This window comes from Pelodiscus sinensis, chromosome 10 (assembly GCF_049634645.1).
Source record: "Pelodiscus sinensis isolate JC-2024 chromosome 10, ASM4963464v1, whole genome shotgun sequence".
NCBI lineage: Eukaryota > Metazoa > Chordata > Testudines > Trionychidae > Pelodiscus > Pelodiscus sinensis.
In genome coordinates, this window is record NC_134720.1 from 18,781,012 (window position 1) to 18,798,787 (window position 17,776).

Below are 17,776 nucleotides of genomic sequence, written 5' to 3' on the forward strand. Positions count from 1 at the left end.
AATAACTTCTGTAATCCAGACTATTCCTAAAACCATCTCCCCAAGTTCTTAACTACAAGAAATTTGGACTTTTCTCCTCTGGTTCACTATCTCAAAAGAAGAAACCTACTTCTCATTATCCATTTTAGCTGGGCAAATGCACTCCACAAAATTTGCACAAATAGAAACTTGCTTAAAGTAAAAATAAAAAGACATATTAGAAAAATCAGAGGTTCACAAGCACCACTCCCCCCAAAACAAAATAAAAATAAAAGTACAGTTGTTTCTCCCTAAAATCCTGAAATGTACATTTTCATGTTTTTAATTGGTCTGATCTAACTTTAATTTGATCAAGATAAATTAGGGACATTTTGTGAAAATGAGAATAAATAATAGAAACCACCCATTGAAGGAAAAATATAAACTCGGGATGTTAAAATTAGATTAATCAACTAATTGACTAGTCGATGGAATTTCAATGAGTTGATAAGGGCTCTTCTTCTTCAAAATGTAGCAAGAGCTAGTGGTGTTCCACCTTTGAAATGTACAAGAGCCCTAGCAGGGGATCTTGTGCATTTCAAAGATTGAAACACTGCATGGAGCCTGGGACCAGCGGCTCAGAGTCCCCCCCTGGCCCTGAACTCCATGTGGTGCTTCCACTTTGAAATGTACAAGAGCCCCAGTGGGGACTCTTGTACATTTCAAATGTGGAATGCCACCGCTGCGCCACTGCCCCCTCCCACTGAGCTGCAGCTGGGGGGAACTGGCTTATAAGCCGGCTCCCCCCAGGACCCTTTTCTCTTTCCCCCCACCCTTGCTGCCTCTTTCTGATAGAGACAGCAAGGCGGGGGAAGCAACTTGTTAACTAGTGCAGTTTTTCTCAACCAGTGGTATGAGTACCCTTAGGGGTACTTGAGTGAAGTCTGGGGGGTACGTCAACACAACTGAAATTTGGAGAAAACTGAATTTTTGTTTTAAGTTTTACAGTGCTTTATTATTTCTGTACTTTTTACACCCAAACATTACATCGCATGCCTGGATACAATTAAGTTGTTTAAACAAATGTGTTGCAATGGTAGAAAAAATTGTGTGTTTGAAAACTGTAGGTACTGGAGGTACTTATAATCTTTTCTTAAAAGGGGTACTTTATTAAAAAAAAGGTTGAGAAACACTGAACAAGTGTGTCGACTATCCGATAAGCTTTTGATTATCGGATAGTTGACTATCTGATTAGTCGCTTACATGCCTAAATTAAACAGCTGCTAATATCTCTGAATTTTCCGATTGTTTTGCTGTACATTAAGTAGCTAATTAATATGTGATTAGCATGAGGGTGCGTCTGAAGATGAGCAAGGAAGGGATATCATAATCAGATAATTTAATGTGCTTTAAAAATGGCAGAATGTTAAGAACCTTTCAAGATCACAGATGATCTGTGGTGATCTGTGTCAGTTATATAATACAAGAAGTAGGATAAAGCGAATAATGATGCATGAAAATGAGCAAGGTTCTCAACAGATAAGCATACTACTCAGTATGTTAAGAATCAGGCTGTTCTTGCCTAATCCTTTGGAACAGGAGACTGGTTTAGCAATTGAAGCAGAACCCAAATCAGAGCCCAAGTATAGTGGCCAGAGCCCAAAATCAGGAACTGAGTTATCCAGTCCAGGGAGCAAGCCAGAGCCAGGATCTGGGAATGAAGCTCTAAGTGTCAGAGCCAGGGTACTAGACAGGGCAGGGATAGAGTGAGGTGGCAAGATATTCAGCCTTGTAATGATAAAATTCTCCATCTGAGTTAGTATTGTTCCCCATCCAGTGGCAGATCTCGGTATTGCATGATGATCTCTCATTTTCCTTGAAATGTGTTGAATGTAACCGTTATAGTTTGTTGTAGTCATGTTGAACCTTGAGATTAGAGAGAAGAGGTGGGTTGAGCAAATACTTTTATTGGTTCAATTTCAGTTAGTATTACAGACAAGCTTTCCAACTCATGCAGATCTGAAGAAGAGGTCTATGTGAGCTCAAAAGTTTTTCTCTTCTTGAATCAACAGAAGTTGGTCCAATAAAAGATTTTTCATCACTCACATTGTCTCTTAAATATAACCAGACAACTCAGGATGCATCTACACATCACCCTTACCTCAAAATAGCTTATTTTGAAATTTGGCAATGCCTACACAGCGCCAAATTCTGAAATAAAGCGGTATTCCGAAACATCCCTTAACCCTCATGCAATGAGGTTAACAGGGATGTTGGAATAGTGAGCCAGTTATATTTTGATATAATGGGCTTGCTCTTAAGACGCGGGATAGCTATTTTGGGGTACCAGGGGTATCCTGAAATAGCTCTGCAGTGTAGACATAGCCTCATTTAATAGTTTATTATACAAACCCCACAGATACCTTATAACACATTTCATATCTCTTGAGTTTGGATCCAAATACACAGGAGTTATTCTAGAAGAAAATTGGCCTCTTTGTTTATTTAAATTTTGTTGCATGTCAGAGAGTCCTTAAACATCTTTATTGTTTTTAAAGGGGTAGATAGAGGCTGTGTTTAGATTACATCCCTCTTTTGACAGAGGGATGTAAATTAGACACTTTGAAATTGCAAAGGAAGTGAGGATTTAAATAGCCCATGCTTCATTTGCATAATCGCATTGTGTCACTCTTTCGAAAAGCACCATTTCTAAAGTAAAACTGCGATCTAGACTCCTCATTTTTTGAGAAGTACAGGATCTTTTGAAAAAGTCTGCTGTTTTCAAAAGAACCACATCTAGATCACAGTTTTACTTTCGAAATGGCGCTTGTTCGAAAGAGCACCATGACGCATTATGCAAATGGAAGTGCGGGATATTTAAATCCCCACTTCATTTGCAATTTTGAAGTGTCTAATTTATATCCCTCTGTCGAATGAGGGATGTAGTCTAGACACAGCGTAAGAGATTTCCACTTGTCCATAGCCAAAACCTTTACTACATTTCCCTCCTTTTGTATTCTTTTTACATATAAATCTAATATTATGATGTTCATGACTTGTTAAGAATGGAGGTAGGTGATGCTTTAAAACAAAATTATTAATTGGGCACAAATTCCATCAGAAATGAAATCTCTAGAGTACTCATCCATTGTGAAACAAAACTCCATTTCATAGGTGTTTTTATAAAGTAATGAGAAAATTTGCTCCAAGAAAATTAATAAGCTGTTCCCTCCTTCTTGCTTAGCTTACATGTTTCTGGTTTTTGTTTTTATTATTTATTTTTTATTGATATTAATGTTTAATGTTCAATATTATTTATTGCCTATTTTTCTGCCCCAAAAGCTTAATTCCAAATTTTGTTATTTTTAACTCCAATGCAACTCTGTTGTGAACTGTAGTAAGCTACTTATGTTCAATCACCAGTTCCATATGAATTTTATGAATGGTATTCAGATTCCTCTCCCACTCACGGTGAACTTTTTTGTAAGACACCAATGTTAGTAATTAAGATAAAAATTAGTATGAGTGTAACATCTTCATACTTCCTGTGCCTTAGCAAATATTTTTGTGTACATTGATACTTTTAAAATAAGAATGCCTTCTAATAACAGCAAGATTGGCATGGCTGGAATTTTCTGCGTTTGGAAGGCAAAATGTCATCACAGGTTATTTTGTTATTCATGTAGGCACTGATTCAGGGGGATCCATCCCTATTCAGAAGAGCTTAGATGTGTATTTAAGGCCTTTGGAGTTGCCATCTGCTTGAAGTGAAGTCTTTGCTGAAATGCTGTCCTGAAGAGGGATGTTTTCCTAAACTGGGGTGTGGGTGTATTTACACAGCCCATGACTATGAGCCTGAGACAACACACTAGTTTTCACACTAAAAGTGGCTGAGTAAATGTTGCTGCTCACGCTGGAGTGTGGTGTCTGAAGCAGAAGGAGAGGAGTGGGCTCAGAGTCTGGGCTCCAGCCCAAGCTGCAGTGTTTACACTCCTACTTCCAGAGCCCCACAAGCATGAGTCTGTTGGGTTGGGCTCTGAGACTCACCACCTCTCGCTGTTTAGACACATCCAAAGAGACCAAATCTTTCAGATTAACAATGTATAAAATAGCTCTACCCAGCGAAAATAAATACATCTCCCAAACCCTCTTTAAAAATTGCATAGCTACTTTTAACTCCATATCTGGTTCTGAAAATACCAGCCACTGCAACCAGCCTGCATTCATGAAAAGCGGTATTGAAACTGAATTGAGGGTATTATTATTTATATGTCTAAGTTTCTTTTACCTAAGGCTGGGGCAGGGAACCTAAGACCTGTGACCTATTTCTCTATTGCTGTGAGGCCCTGGTAATGCTGCTCTGGCAGAGTAAAGGGTATGGTTGCCAAGTGTCTGGTTTTGAACAGTCCAGTATTTGAGCTCTCTGTTCGGGAAACAAATTGAGAAAATATAAAAGAGAAAATATAAATGTCTGGTATTTTCTAAATAAGATGTAATGTAGACTGTGATGTAATGTCAAGTGTGTCCGGTATTTTTGTTGAAACCATCTGGCAACCCTAATAAAGGGGCCTTAAAATAGGTGGAAATGCCACCTCTTGAACTGATGCTGGAATAGTGCTAAAGCTCTTTGGAGTGCTGTGTTCAACTAGTCGTTTTCTCTGTGCATTAGTCTGCCTCATAACCCAGCATGTTCAACAGAGAAAGGGAGTGTAACTTAGCCTTTGTTATTCTGTTCATGTGGTTTACCCCCTCTGGCTACATCTACACTGCAGTTATTTCGGAATAAGCTATTCCGGAATAGTTATTCTGAAATAGTTTATTTCGAAATAGCAGGTCTACACTGCAGAGAAGCCTCACAATTAGTCCAAGGCAGGCTCCCCTAATGTAGAATCCCCAGAGGAATAACTTCGAATGGCTCCAGTGAGGGGCTATTTTGAAATAGCAGAAGTGGAGCATCTACACACGCCTTATTTTGAAATATCTATTTTGGAAGAGGCATTATTCTTCATAGAATGAGGTTTACAGAAGTCGGAATAAGCTGTCCGTTATTTCAAAATTATTTTGAAATAACAGACTTGCTGTATAGATGCTCACATAGTCATTTTGGAATAAAGGCCGATATTCCAAAATAACGTTGCTGTGTAGAGAAACACCTTCTGCGTCCTGGTCATGGGTTAGTTATGCGAACTTGCCATTAATCTGTTCTGAAATTTTTCAGTCAAAAGTTACAGTCAAACCACTGTGGAGAGTAAACTGTGTGACCTGAGGCAATAAAACATCACTTCTTAAAGCAAACAGCTATTTTATCCTAGCTAACCACCTACGCTGCATTTCACCCTTACTTTATTTCTTTTTGTGGTTTGCATAGAGGTGGAGTGGAGTGGAATGGTTTACCAACAGAGGGTGTGTCTAGACTACTGAGTTTTGTCGACAAAAGTGGACTTTTGTCGACAAAACTATACCTGCATCTACACTACCGCTGAGTTCTGTCGACATAACGTCGACAGAACTCAGCAGTTTTGTCGACGCTGGTAAACCTCATTTTACGAGGCATAACATCTTCTGTCGACAGAGTTCTGTCGAAAGAAGGTGTTATTGCCTGTAGGGTTGCGTCTAGACTACAGGGTTTTGTCGACAAAGCAGCTTGCTTTGTCGACAGAACTGAATGTGTCTAGACGCTCTATGTCGACAGAAGTTTTGTTGACAGTATCTGTCGACAAAACTTCCGTCGACAAAACCCTGTAGTCTAGACGTACCCTGAGTCACACAGCAGCAGATCTGCGAGTTGGGACTCTGGAGTTTTTCAGTAGGATCAGAATTCTGGGGCTGGTGGAAGCTCAGCAAATAATAAAGATGCTCTCATGAAATGTGTGTCAGCTGCATTATTAAGACCACATCCTCTGCCCATTAATCTAAGAGCCTTAAATAAGATTGAGCACAAAGGTGCAGATTCTGATACCAATACTCACAGTAAATAGAACCGACCTGTAGTCTCATTTACTTCAGTAGTACTACTCACGGGTTGAGGAACTATTAAGCAAGGGTATATCATAATCTTACACAGAGATGGGCAAATAAATTATTCCAGAGATCCTAATTTTATTTTATCAGAAGGAAAACATAGGGATGGTTCTAAAGCCTTGTTTGTATGCTTTTTTACAGGGTGAAAAAGGGTTCCCTGGTATTCAAGGTCCACCTGGCCAGATAGGTTTCCGTGGCCCTGAGGGACCTCTAGGACCTCAGGGACTCAAGGTAGGTTTCTGACATGCACATGTGTGTGTCTGTGGTGGCTGGGAGGAATTCAGAGTTTACAGTTTTGTTCAAGTGTTGTAAAATGTACTTAGGATCTACAGAAATGGTGCTTGGCTAAATACTGAGAGTATTTGATACAGACACTACACTTCTGCTGCTCAATGACTAGCACTAGAGCCTATGGACCAAATTCAGAGAAGAGTGCAAATTAAAGTAAATCCACATAGCTTCAGAACTATGTCTTATTCTGCTCCCCGTCTCCCCCCGCCCGCTTTACTTCTTACATTAAGGCCAGATCTATACTAGACCCAGAAGTTCAGCTTAAGGTGTGCAACACCAGCTATGTAAATAATATAGCTGGAGTTGACATACCTTAAACCGAGCTTGGCTCTGTTTCCATTGTGGGATGTTAATGGTAGCAAATGCATCCGCTGGTTTCCCTTATTCCTCACGAATTGAGGAGTATCAACACTAGGAGGCGCCCCCAGCATTCAATTTAGAGGGTCCTTACTCATTTGCAGTGAATGACCCTCTTCCGTTCTGGTTTGATCAGCTTCATTAACATAAGCAACTTCTTCCTTGTATAAACCCCTGCTTCTGTAACTTCCACTCTAATTCATCTGATGAAGTGATTTTTTCCCACAAAAGTGTATGCTCTACTAAATCTGTTAGTCTCTAAAGTGCCACAGGATTCCTTGTTGTTTTTGCAGATACAGACTAACACAACTGCCACTCTGACTCTTTACACATAGAGGCATTCTTTCTATGACACAATGATTTTCATAACAACTTCACAATATTAATCAGATTTCATAAGATGTATGGACACATTTCCTGCATTGCCATAATAGCATCTAACTTTCATTCCCTTATACATTGCCTCTACAAATTTTATGCTTTCAATGTAGTATTGGCCTTATTGCAGTCCATCATTTAACCAGAATGTATTATATGTAATTTTAATTTTATTAGCAATGGAATAGAGCAATGTGTGTGTTAAGACTGTCCATTGACAACAGATGCAAGAACAGATTATGATTGGAGGGTTGCTTAATCATTTGCTCTCTAAGAACTGTGGCTAAAATAATTAGAAATGGATAAAATCAAACTGGTGCTGCAACAAATAGTAAAAAGAAAAGAGGCAGAAGGAAGCTTCTTCAGTGATCTCTTCTCACTGATTCATAAGAATTGTCAAGGTGCATAGAGATTTGCACTGTGTCCTGGAAGAGCAGAAAGGATAAATATTTGCAATTATTTAATTAGTTTATTACAAATTCATTTTTTTTCAAATTTGTCTTGGTCAAAGAGTTATGTTATCAGTAAATCACTTCCTCAAACAACAAATTACTGGTATGTAAATGAATGCTGCTTGTAACAGCATTTTGTTTGGCTGGTGCTTCGATATTTGGTATAAATCCATGCTGTGTTTACAGTAATGTTGCAGATTTGTTAGCTAGTAGTTCTCTCAGGTCATGTCTACAATAGGAAACTATTTTGAAATTACTAAATTCGACTTAAGAGCTCCCGATCTAACAAATTTAAACAAGCATGTCCTCACTACAGGGAAGCATCAAAATTAGTTTGAGGTGGGCTCCATTAATGTGGATGTGCTACTTGGACTTAGAACCCCTGGAAACACTCTAGGGAGCTGCGGAAGACCTCCTGGAGGCCAATAAGTTTGAATTAGCGGCACCGGAGTGTCCACACTGATGTTATTTCGAAATTACTATTTCGGAATTAGCATTACTCCTCGTCAAAAGCAGGAGTGCAGAGTTTGAATTCCATGGCTCATTATTTTGAAATAATAGGCTTGGTAATATGGATGCATAGCTTAGAAATTCAAACTTGCTGGGGGGAAGTTATTTAGTTATTTCGGAATAAGATCCTAGTGTAGACCAGGGCCTAGTGACCACATCCCCAAATAGCACTGTTTTTTGTTGGGGTTTTTGTGCCTGTAATGGGATAAATACCTTCTCAATAACAGACGACACACTTGAGGCTGGGATTTATGCCCACTAATGTGAATTTTTGTTCATTTTAATTACTGTAATGTACAGCTATGAACAATATAAACACACAAAATAAATGAGTTATATGTTCTGATGTTGGCATTACAAATTGCACCGAGATTTAATACATGTTGTTTTCTGTTTGTTTAGGGTTCTACAGGGCTACCAGGTTTAGTTGGCCAAAAAGGTGAAAGGGTAAGTATGTATTTAAGCAAACTTTTAGAGTAGTAGGTATCCTGTTTATTATTAAAGTGATTTAATACCAGCTTTTTCTACAACATTTAATACAACTATCACATTATGTTACTATACTTCGAAAGATGTGGCACAGAATTCACTTTTTTTTTTAAGAACTGTAGCTGCTATTTTTTAATTTGCTATGTTGCGTATCTGAGATGCATGCATGTGTTTATGAAGCATTAGCCTGTGTTACAGAGGGGTCAGCCTAGAAGATCATAGTGGTCCCTTCTGGCCTTAAAATCTATTAATCTTTTGTGTATCAGTTTGCAGTCATATGTGACATGCCACTTAAATAAGTGTAGTAGTCAAATGAAAAGCCCCTGGTAGGTTATCTCCTGTTGATGCTTATTGTTCTTACAAATGGCGTAACAAAATTTATTGTGTGAACTTTTTTGTATTAATTCTTTCTCTGTTTCTTTTTTGTATCATTAGGGATTGCCAGGATTACCTGGTTTTTCAGGTCTCCCAGGTCTTCCAGTAAGTAAAATTAAACTAGATAAACCGAGTCCTCCACTTATGCAGCATCTCAGTATTCCCCAACATAAAGTCAGCACTGTCTCTGTCAGTTAACCCTAGAGGTAACAATCTCAGTATTGCTATTTTTTCTTCACCATAATAATTTAAGAATTGTAATTCAGCCAGCCTAGTGAAATACTTTATCCACATAAATAATTTCAGTACTGTTACAAGGGAATATGCATGTTCAATAACAAGGCTGTCAATTGTGAATTTATATTTAGGGTGAGCAAGGATATATTGGTCCATCTGGACGTCCAGGTATTCCAGGATGCAATGGCACAAAGGTAGGAAACAAGTAGAACATGGTGACAATGGGCATTACTCGGAGTTGGCTTTAAAATCTGTGCCCAGAAGTAACCTCAAACATTTTCTCGAATTCATGGCAACATTCTTTTGTTGCAGTTTGTAACCTCATTGATTTTTTTGGCGAGAAATTATGTTCACAAGAATAGTAATGGAAAGTGGAAGTGTTGCAAGTACTTGTGTGACAATTTTTTCTTTGTCTTCCATGTTGTTTTTCCCTACCCTGAAATTCTGTTTTACCTATTAACCTTTGGACCTCTATTCTTAGTGTGAGTTTGAGTCCTGGACTACAGCCTGAGCAAATGTAAAGCCTTTAGTTCAAGCTTTCATTTTCTTTGACCTTCTGCTACACTTTCAGCAAGCCTTACAGTCAGGGCCGGCTTTAAGAAGTGTGGGGCCCACTTTGAACAGTTTCGATGGGGCCCCGGCAGCCAGGATTTTTTGTTGAGCCAAAAAAAAAAAAAAAACCCCACCACACACAAAAAAAGATCCACAGCCCCTTTAAATCCAGGGAAGCTTCCGCGCTCCTTCTCCGGAGCCAACACCCCCTCCCGCAGCGCGCCCGGCACACCACAGAGCTGTGGGAGGAGAGCAGCCAGCATGGGGCCCTTTTCGGTCGAATCGGCCTAAAGCCGGTCCTGCTTCCAGTAAAGGAAACTGTGTATTCTGTAATAATCTAGAAGTACAGGGAAAAACCTGCTAATCAAATAATGAAAATATGATGCAGCAGCTCTTGTAACTATTACAATTGTAACTGTTACGATGTTTGTTACTCTCAGGGTGACCAAGGATTTCCAGGGCCTCCAGGGCCAGTAGGTGCTCCAGGAATACCAGTAAGTAATAACATTAATCATAATGTACATTTCTGCCATATAAATCCCTTCATTCCTTAATATCCTTTACAGATGCTAATTAACTAATTAAGCCCCACCATAAACCTGTGAGGTAGAATAATATTTGTTTCTCAACTGGCTGGAAAACTGAAGGAAAAGCTTAAGAGAACAATTTCAAGGATGACGTAATTTGGGGTGGAACCCAATTTGAAACACATTGGCTCTGAAGTTTACATGTGATGGACACCTGCAGGACTTACTGTCTTTGGTTGAAGTGTGGGAACTTTCTGCAACTCAGGCCGTGGGTGTCTCAAGATGCTCATTCAAAAACAGAAGGCACCCAATATTAGAAAATACTGTTTAAAAAAATGTAGGCCCCAATCTGCCTAATATAAGGTAAGTCAATGACAGAGAAGAATCCAGACCTATTGCTTTAACCACTAGATCTCGGTTTGCTCTACAGAAATCATATAAAATGTAATCTATAAACAAGGAATAAAAATGGAACACTGTCATTGGCCCAAAATCTGCTTGTAAATATATATATTCTGTTTTAAAAATGTACCCTTGCACCCCTAAAAAAGTCAGCTCCAACAGGATCAAATCAAATTTACAATAATTTTGAAATCCCAGCTGTTAAACTGTGTCACTTTCCAAGGTTGCTCCCTTATGCATTCATAAAAATAAGCCATTTTCTTAAGTATGCCTCTACTACGTGTCTTGATTGTGCCCTTATCATCTATATTAACAGTTGCCTTTTTTAATTATATTTTTTTTAATTATTTTACTCTTTTTAGGGTATTGATGGTGTCAAAGGTGATAAGGTCAGTTATTCATGGTATATTACATTGAATATTCATTGAAAACAAATTTTGAATTGGTATAAACTGTTGGTAAAGGACTGTGATAGCTATCTTCAATCACTGCAACTAGAGAATTTATTTCCCAGAAGAAAAGCAATTCAGCTAATGCCAGAACCTAATATATGCTTTCTACATTCATCTGTTGTTACAATTCAATATTTCTTATTTTCTGTCATTACCGAGTATTGTATGAGTATCTTTTACAAACAAAGGACTAGGTCCTTCTCCCAAAATATTTGTAAATGCCATACCAACACTAAATAAGAGTTCAAATCAAAGTAGTTCAGAACTGATAAGGAAGATCATTGTGGGAAGAGTGCGTTTGAAGAGGAAGATAGCTAACTAAAGGGGCAGGAAGAAAGGAGGCATAAAGATGAGTTACTGTGAAAAGTCAAGTGATGAGTCTAGTTATTATGGGACTATTTCATTTTAACATAGCTGTATGTTGCCCACCACAGGAGTAGCTACAGAAAGAATTTTTGCTTGAGGCAGAATTCCTGCCAAGTGCCCAAGCACTGAGACTGTAGAATGCCTGTACTCAGGCAGGGGGAGGGAGCATAGGTGTGGCAACTGCTTCAGGACTCAGCTATTCAAAAGGGCCTGGGGCTCTCTGCTAGTGTGGCAGTGATGGCAGTGCAGCCCTGAGCCCTGTAAATCACTGCCAGAGTCCTGCATGCCACACTCCAGGCAACACTGAAGCTGCCTAGGGGAAGCCAACCGCTCCTCTGCCCCTTCCAGCCAAAGCTGTGCTGTGAAGCTAGCCTCTACTCCTCTTACCCAGAGGCCTGGCAAGGCTGTTTGGTCCCACTGCCTGTACTACTACACAGCTTTATGAAACACAATACTCCCTTCTGTGCACAGGTCCCAAAGCCATGGCATTTTTTTCCTGCTCTACCTCCTTGAAGGTGTCATGCCTTCCCAAGTTGCTTGGAGATAGCAATCTGTACACTTTACAGCCATGGTGTCCAACCAGTTCCGAAGCAGCAGCCACTATAGTGGGGCAAAGTAGCCACACTCAGCTAGCCAAATAGTCACATGTGGCTAGTGACTGGCATGTTGGACACCACAGCTCTATGGAGTTGAGGCAAATATGCCTGACTGCTGCACAGATTGTCAAAGGAAGCCTGTTGAGCCCTTCACTCTTATGTTCGCTAGTCAAGCAGTTGAACCCAACATGATTCAGAATATTTTGCGTCTGATTTTTCACTACATCATTCTGATTTCAGTGCCATTACACTGGCTGAAAACCAGAGTAACACAGACCCCTTTCCTTTAAGAAGTTCTTACATTTTTTTTAAAAATGTATCAGTGTTGAACAAAGACTTTGATTATGGGCATGATGATGTGTGCTGACCTGACTACATCCTGTTAGAGCAGCCGTCTTACCCTGGTGGGACACAAATAAACAAACAAGAAAGCAAAGATGACTTTTGATGTAAATTATATAAAAAGAAATTAAACAGATTTTGGTCCCCATTTAAATGTTTTCCTCTAGGAATTGTTCCTATGTAGAGAGCAAGTTGTCTTCATTATGTGATACAATTCTTTTTGGGCCAGATTCTTATTTTAATTCATCCAGTGTAAGGCCACAGTTATCCTAGTGCAATCATGTTTAATTCAGATAAAGTCAGAAAAAGGCTGCCGGGAAGGGAGGAAGGCGGGAGGGAGGCGAGCGGGGCGGCGCCCAGAGGGCCCCAGCGCCCCACCACCACCTGGGCCTCCCTAGGGCGAGGGAGGGTAGGCCGGAGGATGCGCGCGGGGTGGGTGAGTCGGTCGGTCTCGCTGCGGTCGCCATGAGCGAGGAGAGGGCGGCGGGCGGTGAGCGAGCGGGCGGGACTTAGAAAATTTCTATTCCCCCGCGCTGGGGGATGTCTTGGGAGGGGGAGAGTACGTCTGTGTGCGCCGTAAGGTGAGGTAAGCTCGAGTGTAGTATCCGCCCGGGATCCTGTTTGAAGATCGCCTGATTAAGCAACCGCCGTGGGATCGAATCCTTTGCTCCCTGGGACCCGATCGGATCCAGCCCTTTTTAGGGCTTCTGACACCAAAACTCTGCAATTAACAGCCTTATTTCTAGGCCCCTCGGAAACCGCTCCAGAGCCTAAAAGGCTCCAGTTGTGTGCGGTTTCTTTTTTTTAGCCTGGAAGGGATTTAAACCCCTACCGCGGTTTTTCTGCCGGCCGCTCTAGTCTGCCGGCCTCTCTGTAGTCTGTCGCAGGTTATGCAAAAATACCAGTAATAGAACTCTTGTAATAAAATCCTGTAAATATATTCTTAAAAGAAAACTTTAGTAAGACCAGGTCTACCTGTAGGTCTAAAATGAAGAAAGTTCATAAAGACCAAGATGTACAGATCATATGTATGTATTATGTAGTATGTATTGAATAATGATTTTTTGGTTGAATTGTCTGTAATGGGCAAGAGCCAGCATTAGGAGATTTCTGATGCTGGATTTTTCTACTACATATTTTACTGTAAGCTTTAGTGCCTCGAGTTATACAAAGAAATTTCATAATATAACAGTTGTTCAGGCTTTTTTTCTTTACTTTATTGTCTAGGGATACCCTGCAACTGGATATGACCCAGGATTTAATGGAAAAGGTGACCCTGGATTACCAGGAATACCTGGATGCAAGGTACTTAAAATAATTTATACAGTGGTGTGTGTGTGTGTGTGTGTGTGTGTTAAAAAAGTAATGTATTATAGTTCTTAATTCTTACATCAGAAAATGACTTCAGTTCTTAGTGTGATATTCAGTTTGTATTGTAAAGTTCAGAGATATGAAGTTGTTCTTTCTATCTTTTTAAAAATTCAAATTTCCACAAGCCAGTAAGGGTTAGTGTTGTTTAGTGGGACTGATGGTATTTACTATATTAAGTATACAAAAAACATTGAAATGGCACCATTTGCGGATGACACAAAATATGCTTCAACCTGGATTACTTTATTCAGTTTTGGTCACCCAATCTCAGAACGGACTATTAGAAATAGAGAGATGGGCACCAAAAATTAGATATTTTTCCATATAAAGAGAGACTGAAAAGATCCTGACTGTGCAGAGAAAACTATGATAAAAGTATACAAACGCGTATATCCTCATGTTACAAGACACTGGCCAAACAGCAGCTGATGGGAGTTAGGAAGAAGTGTTCCAGTGAGTGGTTATTCCATAATTGTTCACAGATGGTATATCTAAACTGCAAGATAAACTCAGGGTTCAGTCTCAGGCTAAAGTCTATACAGTCTCAGGCTAAAGTCTATACTGTCTTCCATCTACACACAAATCACCCTAACACAGCTCACAGACCTGGGATGCCACGGCCGCATGGGAATGGAGGATTCAAGCCTCAGTCAAGCTGGAAATCAGAGTTCAATCCTTGTTACATTATTGTGTAGATACAGTGTTCTGGGAGTCCAACAAAAATATCACACAATCATGGGCTGGCTTTCTTTGTTGTCTGGACACTCACATTTGGTGGATGGTCAAGTTTTCTCATACTACTCCATGGACAAAGGACTAGAGCATCTAAATTTTGGGAGGATGCTAGGAAGTCTGAGATAAGGGTGCTTAGACTTAGGCCCACACAGTGCTGTATAGAGGAGCAGCCACAGCATGTGTCTCGGGGTCCAACAATTCCTAGTCTAGTGTTACAAATGAGTGCAAATACTCAGACCCTAGGTTAACAAATCTGAGGTCTGCTAACTCAGGTTCTACTAGCTCTGGGCTGACATCGCAGCATGGACATACCCTAACAGCCTGATGGTGCTTTCCTTTGGATATGTCTGTTTTCACAGACAGTATTCTGGATTATTAGGTTGACAACTGGTCTGGTCCAGGATGGCAGTTCTTTTGTTCATAAGTTGGTCTGTCTAACTTGTCACCAATTTCTCCAAATATTTGTGAAATAATTGAAATTATTTCAGTAGAAAAACTGTAATTTTTCCATTTACGTTTTTGGTTCCACAGGAATAAAAGCTATACTTAAAAGGTGATTTTCCATTTATATATAGACATTAGAAACAAAAGCCTAGATTGAATAACATTGAACTGAGATGTGAAAAGAAGCAAATTCAGAGATAACATTGCTTCTTTGTCTGTAACTAGTGCCCAGATATTCCAGCATATGCATAGTGGATCATTTATTTTCTTGCATTTTCTTAACATCAGGAAATTTATTCTCATTTCTTGTTTAGGGTGAACCAGGTCCTCGGGGACTCCCAGGGCTAGTTGGACCACAAGGCCCTCCGGGATCTTCAGTGAGTATAAAATCAGAATAGGTTTTATGGTTTAAGGCTGGGAGTTTCCAAGAAGCCTATGGAAATTAGGCATTCATCTGCCAAAAATATGTACCACTAGATAGTTTGAAACTTCCAATAGACTGTGAAATCTGTAAACTCATGTGGTTGAATGATATTTTTCCCATTTTTTATGTTTGCTAATTAACATATAGATTTTAAGGAGTAGCTTCAGTTTGCATGGATACAATTTTGTTTCTTCAAATAATTGTACATATATATATTACATTCACATTAAATTCCAATTATACACTTAGCTTTTGCACTTGCAAATCAGATCTTTAGACATCCCTGTGATATTTGAATCACAAAGAAATGCAGGTACAATAAATAAACCATGGCAAGACCTGGCTGGAAATCTGGCACTAGAAGCTTCATCCAAAACATATTGAATTCAACAGAAATAGTCCCATTGGCTTCAGTAGGCTTTGAATAAGGTCCTATATCAGGTCTGAGGATTCTACTACGTACTATCTTAGGGTATGTCTACACTACAGAGTTAGTTCGAACTAACTTAGTTCGAATTAGTTAATTCGAACTAAGCTAATTCGAACTAACGCGTCTAGAACTAAAAACTAGTTCGAATTAGCGTTTTGCTAATTCGAACTAGCATGTCCACATTGAGTGGACCCTGAACAGGGCTTAAGGATGGCCGGAAGCAGTGCCGGCAGGGCATCAGAGGAGGACTTAGAGCGTGGAGATGCTGTCTCAGGGTAGCTGAGGGCTGCGCTTAAAGGGACCCGACACCCACCCCGGACAGACCGTTCTCAGGGGTGCCCTGCTTGAAAACCAGTCCTGGCTTGGAGTGCCCGGAGTGCCCACACTGGGCACATCACAGCACTCGGCCATCAGACCGGCTGCACTTGCCGCAGGCTGCCATCTGGGGAGAGGGGGCAATTGGGGGGCTGCAGGAGAGCTTCCACCCCCAGAAGCCCGCAGAGCCAGCCCAGTTCTCCCCCTTGGGGGCTCGTACCCCATTCCTCCCTCACCTCCTTCCACTTACCCCTCCCTAGCCCCCCTTCCTGATGTACAAAATAAAGATAACGTTTCTTCCAACATTGACTCTGTCTTTATTGAACAAAACTGGGGGAGACTGGGAAAAGGAGGTGGGAGAGGGGAAGAGAAAGGCTGGGAGAGGGGAGGGCAACTAACATGATCAGGGGTTGGGAACAGGTCCCATATGAAGAGAGGCTACAGAGACTGGGACTGTTCAGCTTAGAAAAGAGGAGAAGGAGCGGGGACAGGATAGAGGTCTCTAAAAGCAGGGGTTAGGTGGAGAGGGTGCATTCAGAAAAGTTCTTCATGAGTTCCCCTAAAGAAGGACTAGAGGACACCAAAGGAAAGGAATGGGTAGCAGGCTTCAAAGTAGTAAGAGAAAGTTGTACTTCACAAAGCAAATAGTTAACCTGTGGAACTCCTTGCTGCATGAGGCTGTGAAGGCTACAACTAGAACAGAGTTTAAAGGGAAGTGAAATCAAGTCATGGAGGTTGGGTCCATGGAGTAGTCTTAGCCAGGGGGTAGGAGTGGTGTCCCTGCCCAAAGTTTGTGGAAGGCTGGAGAGGGATGGCACGAGACAAATGGCTTGGTCACTGTCTTCGGTCCATCCCCTCCAGGGTCCCTAGGGTTGGCCGCTGTCGGCAGACAGGCTACTGGGCTAGATGGACCTTTGGTCTGACCCAGGACGGCCATTGTAAGCTCAGGGCTCAGGGTCGGGGGTCTCAGTGGACCCCCTTGATTTTCATGCACACCTGCTCCTGGGTGGCCAGGCTGGCAGCTCTCCTGCCCTAGGCGGCCACTTTCCTGTGCCTAGTGTGGAGATCGTGGACGAGGTCCACGATGTCCGCACTAGCCCAGGAAGGTGCCCGCCTCTTGCGGTCCCGGGCAAGCTCCCGGGAGCCGCCAGCCTGGTCCCGGGAAGAGGGGGTGGGCTGGGGGACATTGGGTGGGTGGCTCTGTGCCGTGCCAGGTGCAGGGTCTGCTGGCTGGGTGCTGGCAGGCTTGCACCTGGCACGGGCACCGTAGCCAGCCCGTGCCCCTTTAAGGGATCCGGGGCCGGGAGGGGGGCAGACGAGTTTCCCTGGTGTTGGCCAGAGTGGCCACCAGGGAAACCTGGGGAGGGCTAGCCTCCCACTAGTTCGAATTAAGGGGCTACACACCCCTTAATTCGAACTAGTAAGTTCGAACTAGGCTTAATCCTCATAAAATGAGGTTTTCCTAGTTCGAACTAAGCGCTCCGCTAGTTCGATTCAAATTCGAACTAGCGGAGCGCTAGTGTAGCGCCTATGAATGTTAGTTCGAACTAACGTCCGTTAGTTCGAACTAACATTGTAGTGTAGACATACCCTTAGGGTATTCGGGACAAGGTCGAATTAAGATACGTAACTTCAGCTACATTAATTGCATAGCTGAAGAAAGAGTAGCTTAACTCGGCTTTTGGCACTGTCTACACTGCAGGGAGTTGAAGGAAGAACACTCTTCCTTCGACTTCCCTTATGCGTCATGAA

At 41.3% G+C, this 17,776-nt stretch overlaps 1 protein-coding gene across 3 annotated transcripts in view; it reads left to right on the forward strand.

The window, feature by feature from the left end:
- Positions 1–17,776, forward strand: part of COL4A3 (collagen type IV alpha 3 chain) — a 149,644-nt gene that overhangs the window by 48,921 nt on the left and 82,947 nt on the right. For all 3 annotated transcript variants that reach the window (XM_075937589.1, XM_075937588.1, XM_075937590.1), the window contains exons 3-10: positions 6,121–6,210; positions 8,370–8,414; positions 8,892–8,936; positions 9,200–9,262; positions 10,061–10,114; positions 10,912–10,938; positions 13,533–13,610; positions 15,170–15,232. In XM_075937589.1, the coding sequence (XP_075793704.1) occupies positions 6,121–6,210; positions 8,370–8,414; positions 8,892–8,936; positions 9,200–9,262; positions 10,061–10,114; positions 10,912–10,938; positions 13,533–13,610; positions 15,170–15,232 (465 nt within the window). The remainder of the gene's footprint in view (positions 1–6,120; positions 6,211–8,369; positions 8,415–8,891; positions 8,937–9,199; positions 9,263–10,060; positions 10,115–10,911; positions 10,939–13,532; positions 13,611–15,169; positions 15,233–17,776) is intronic.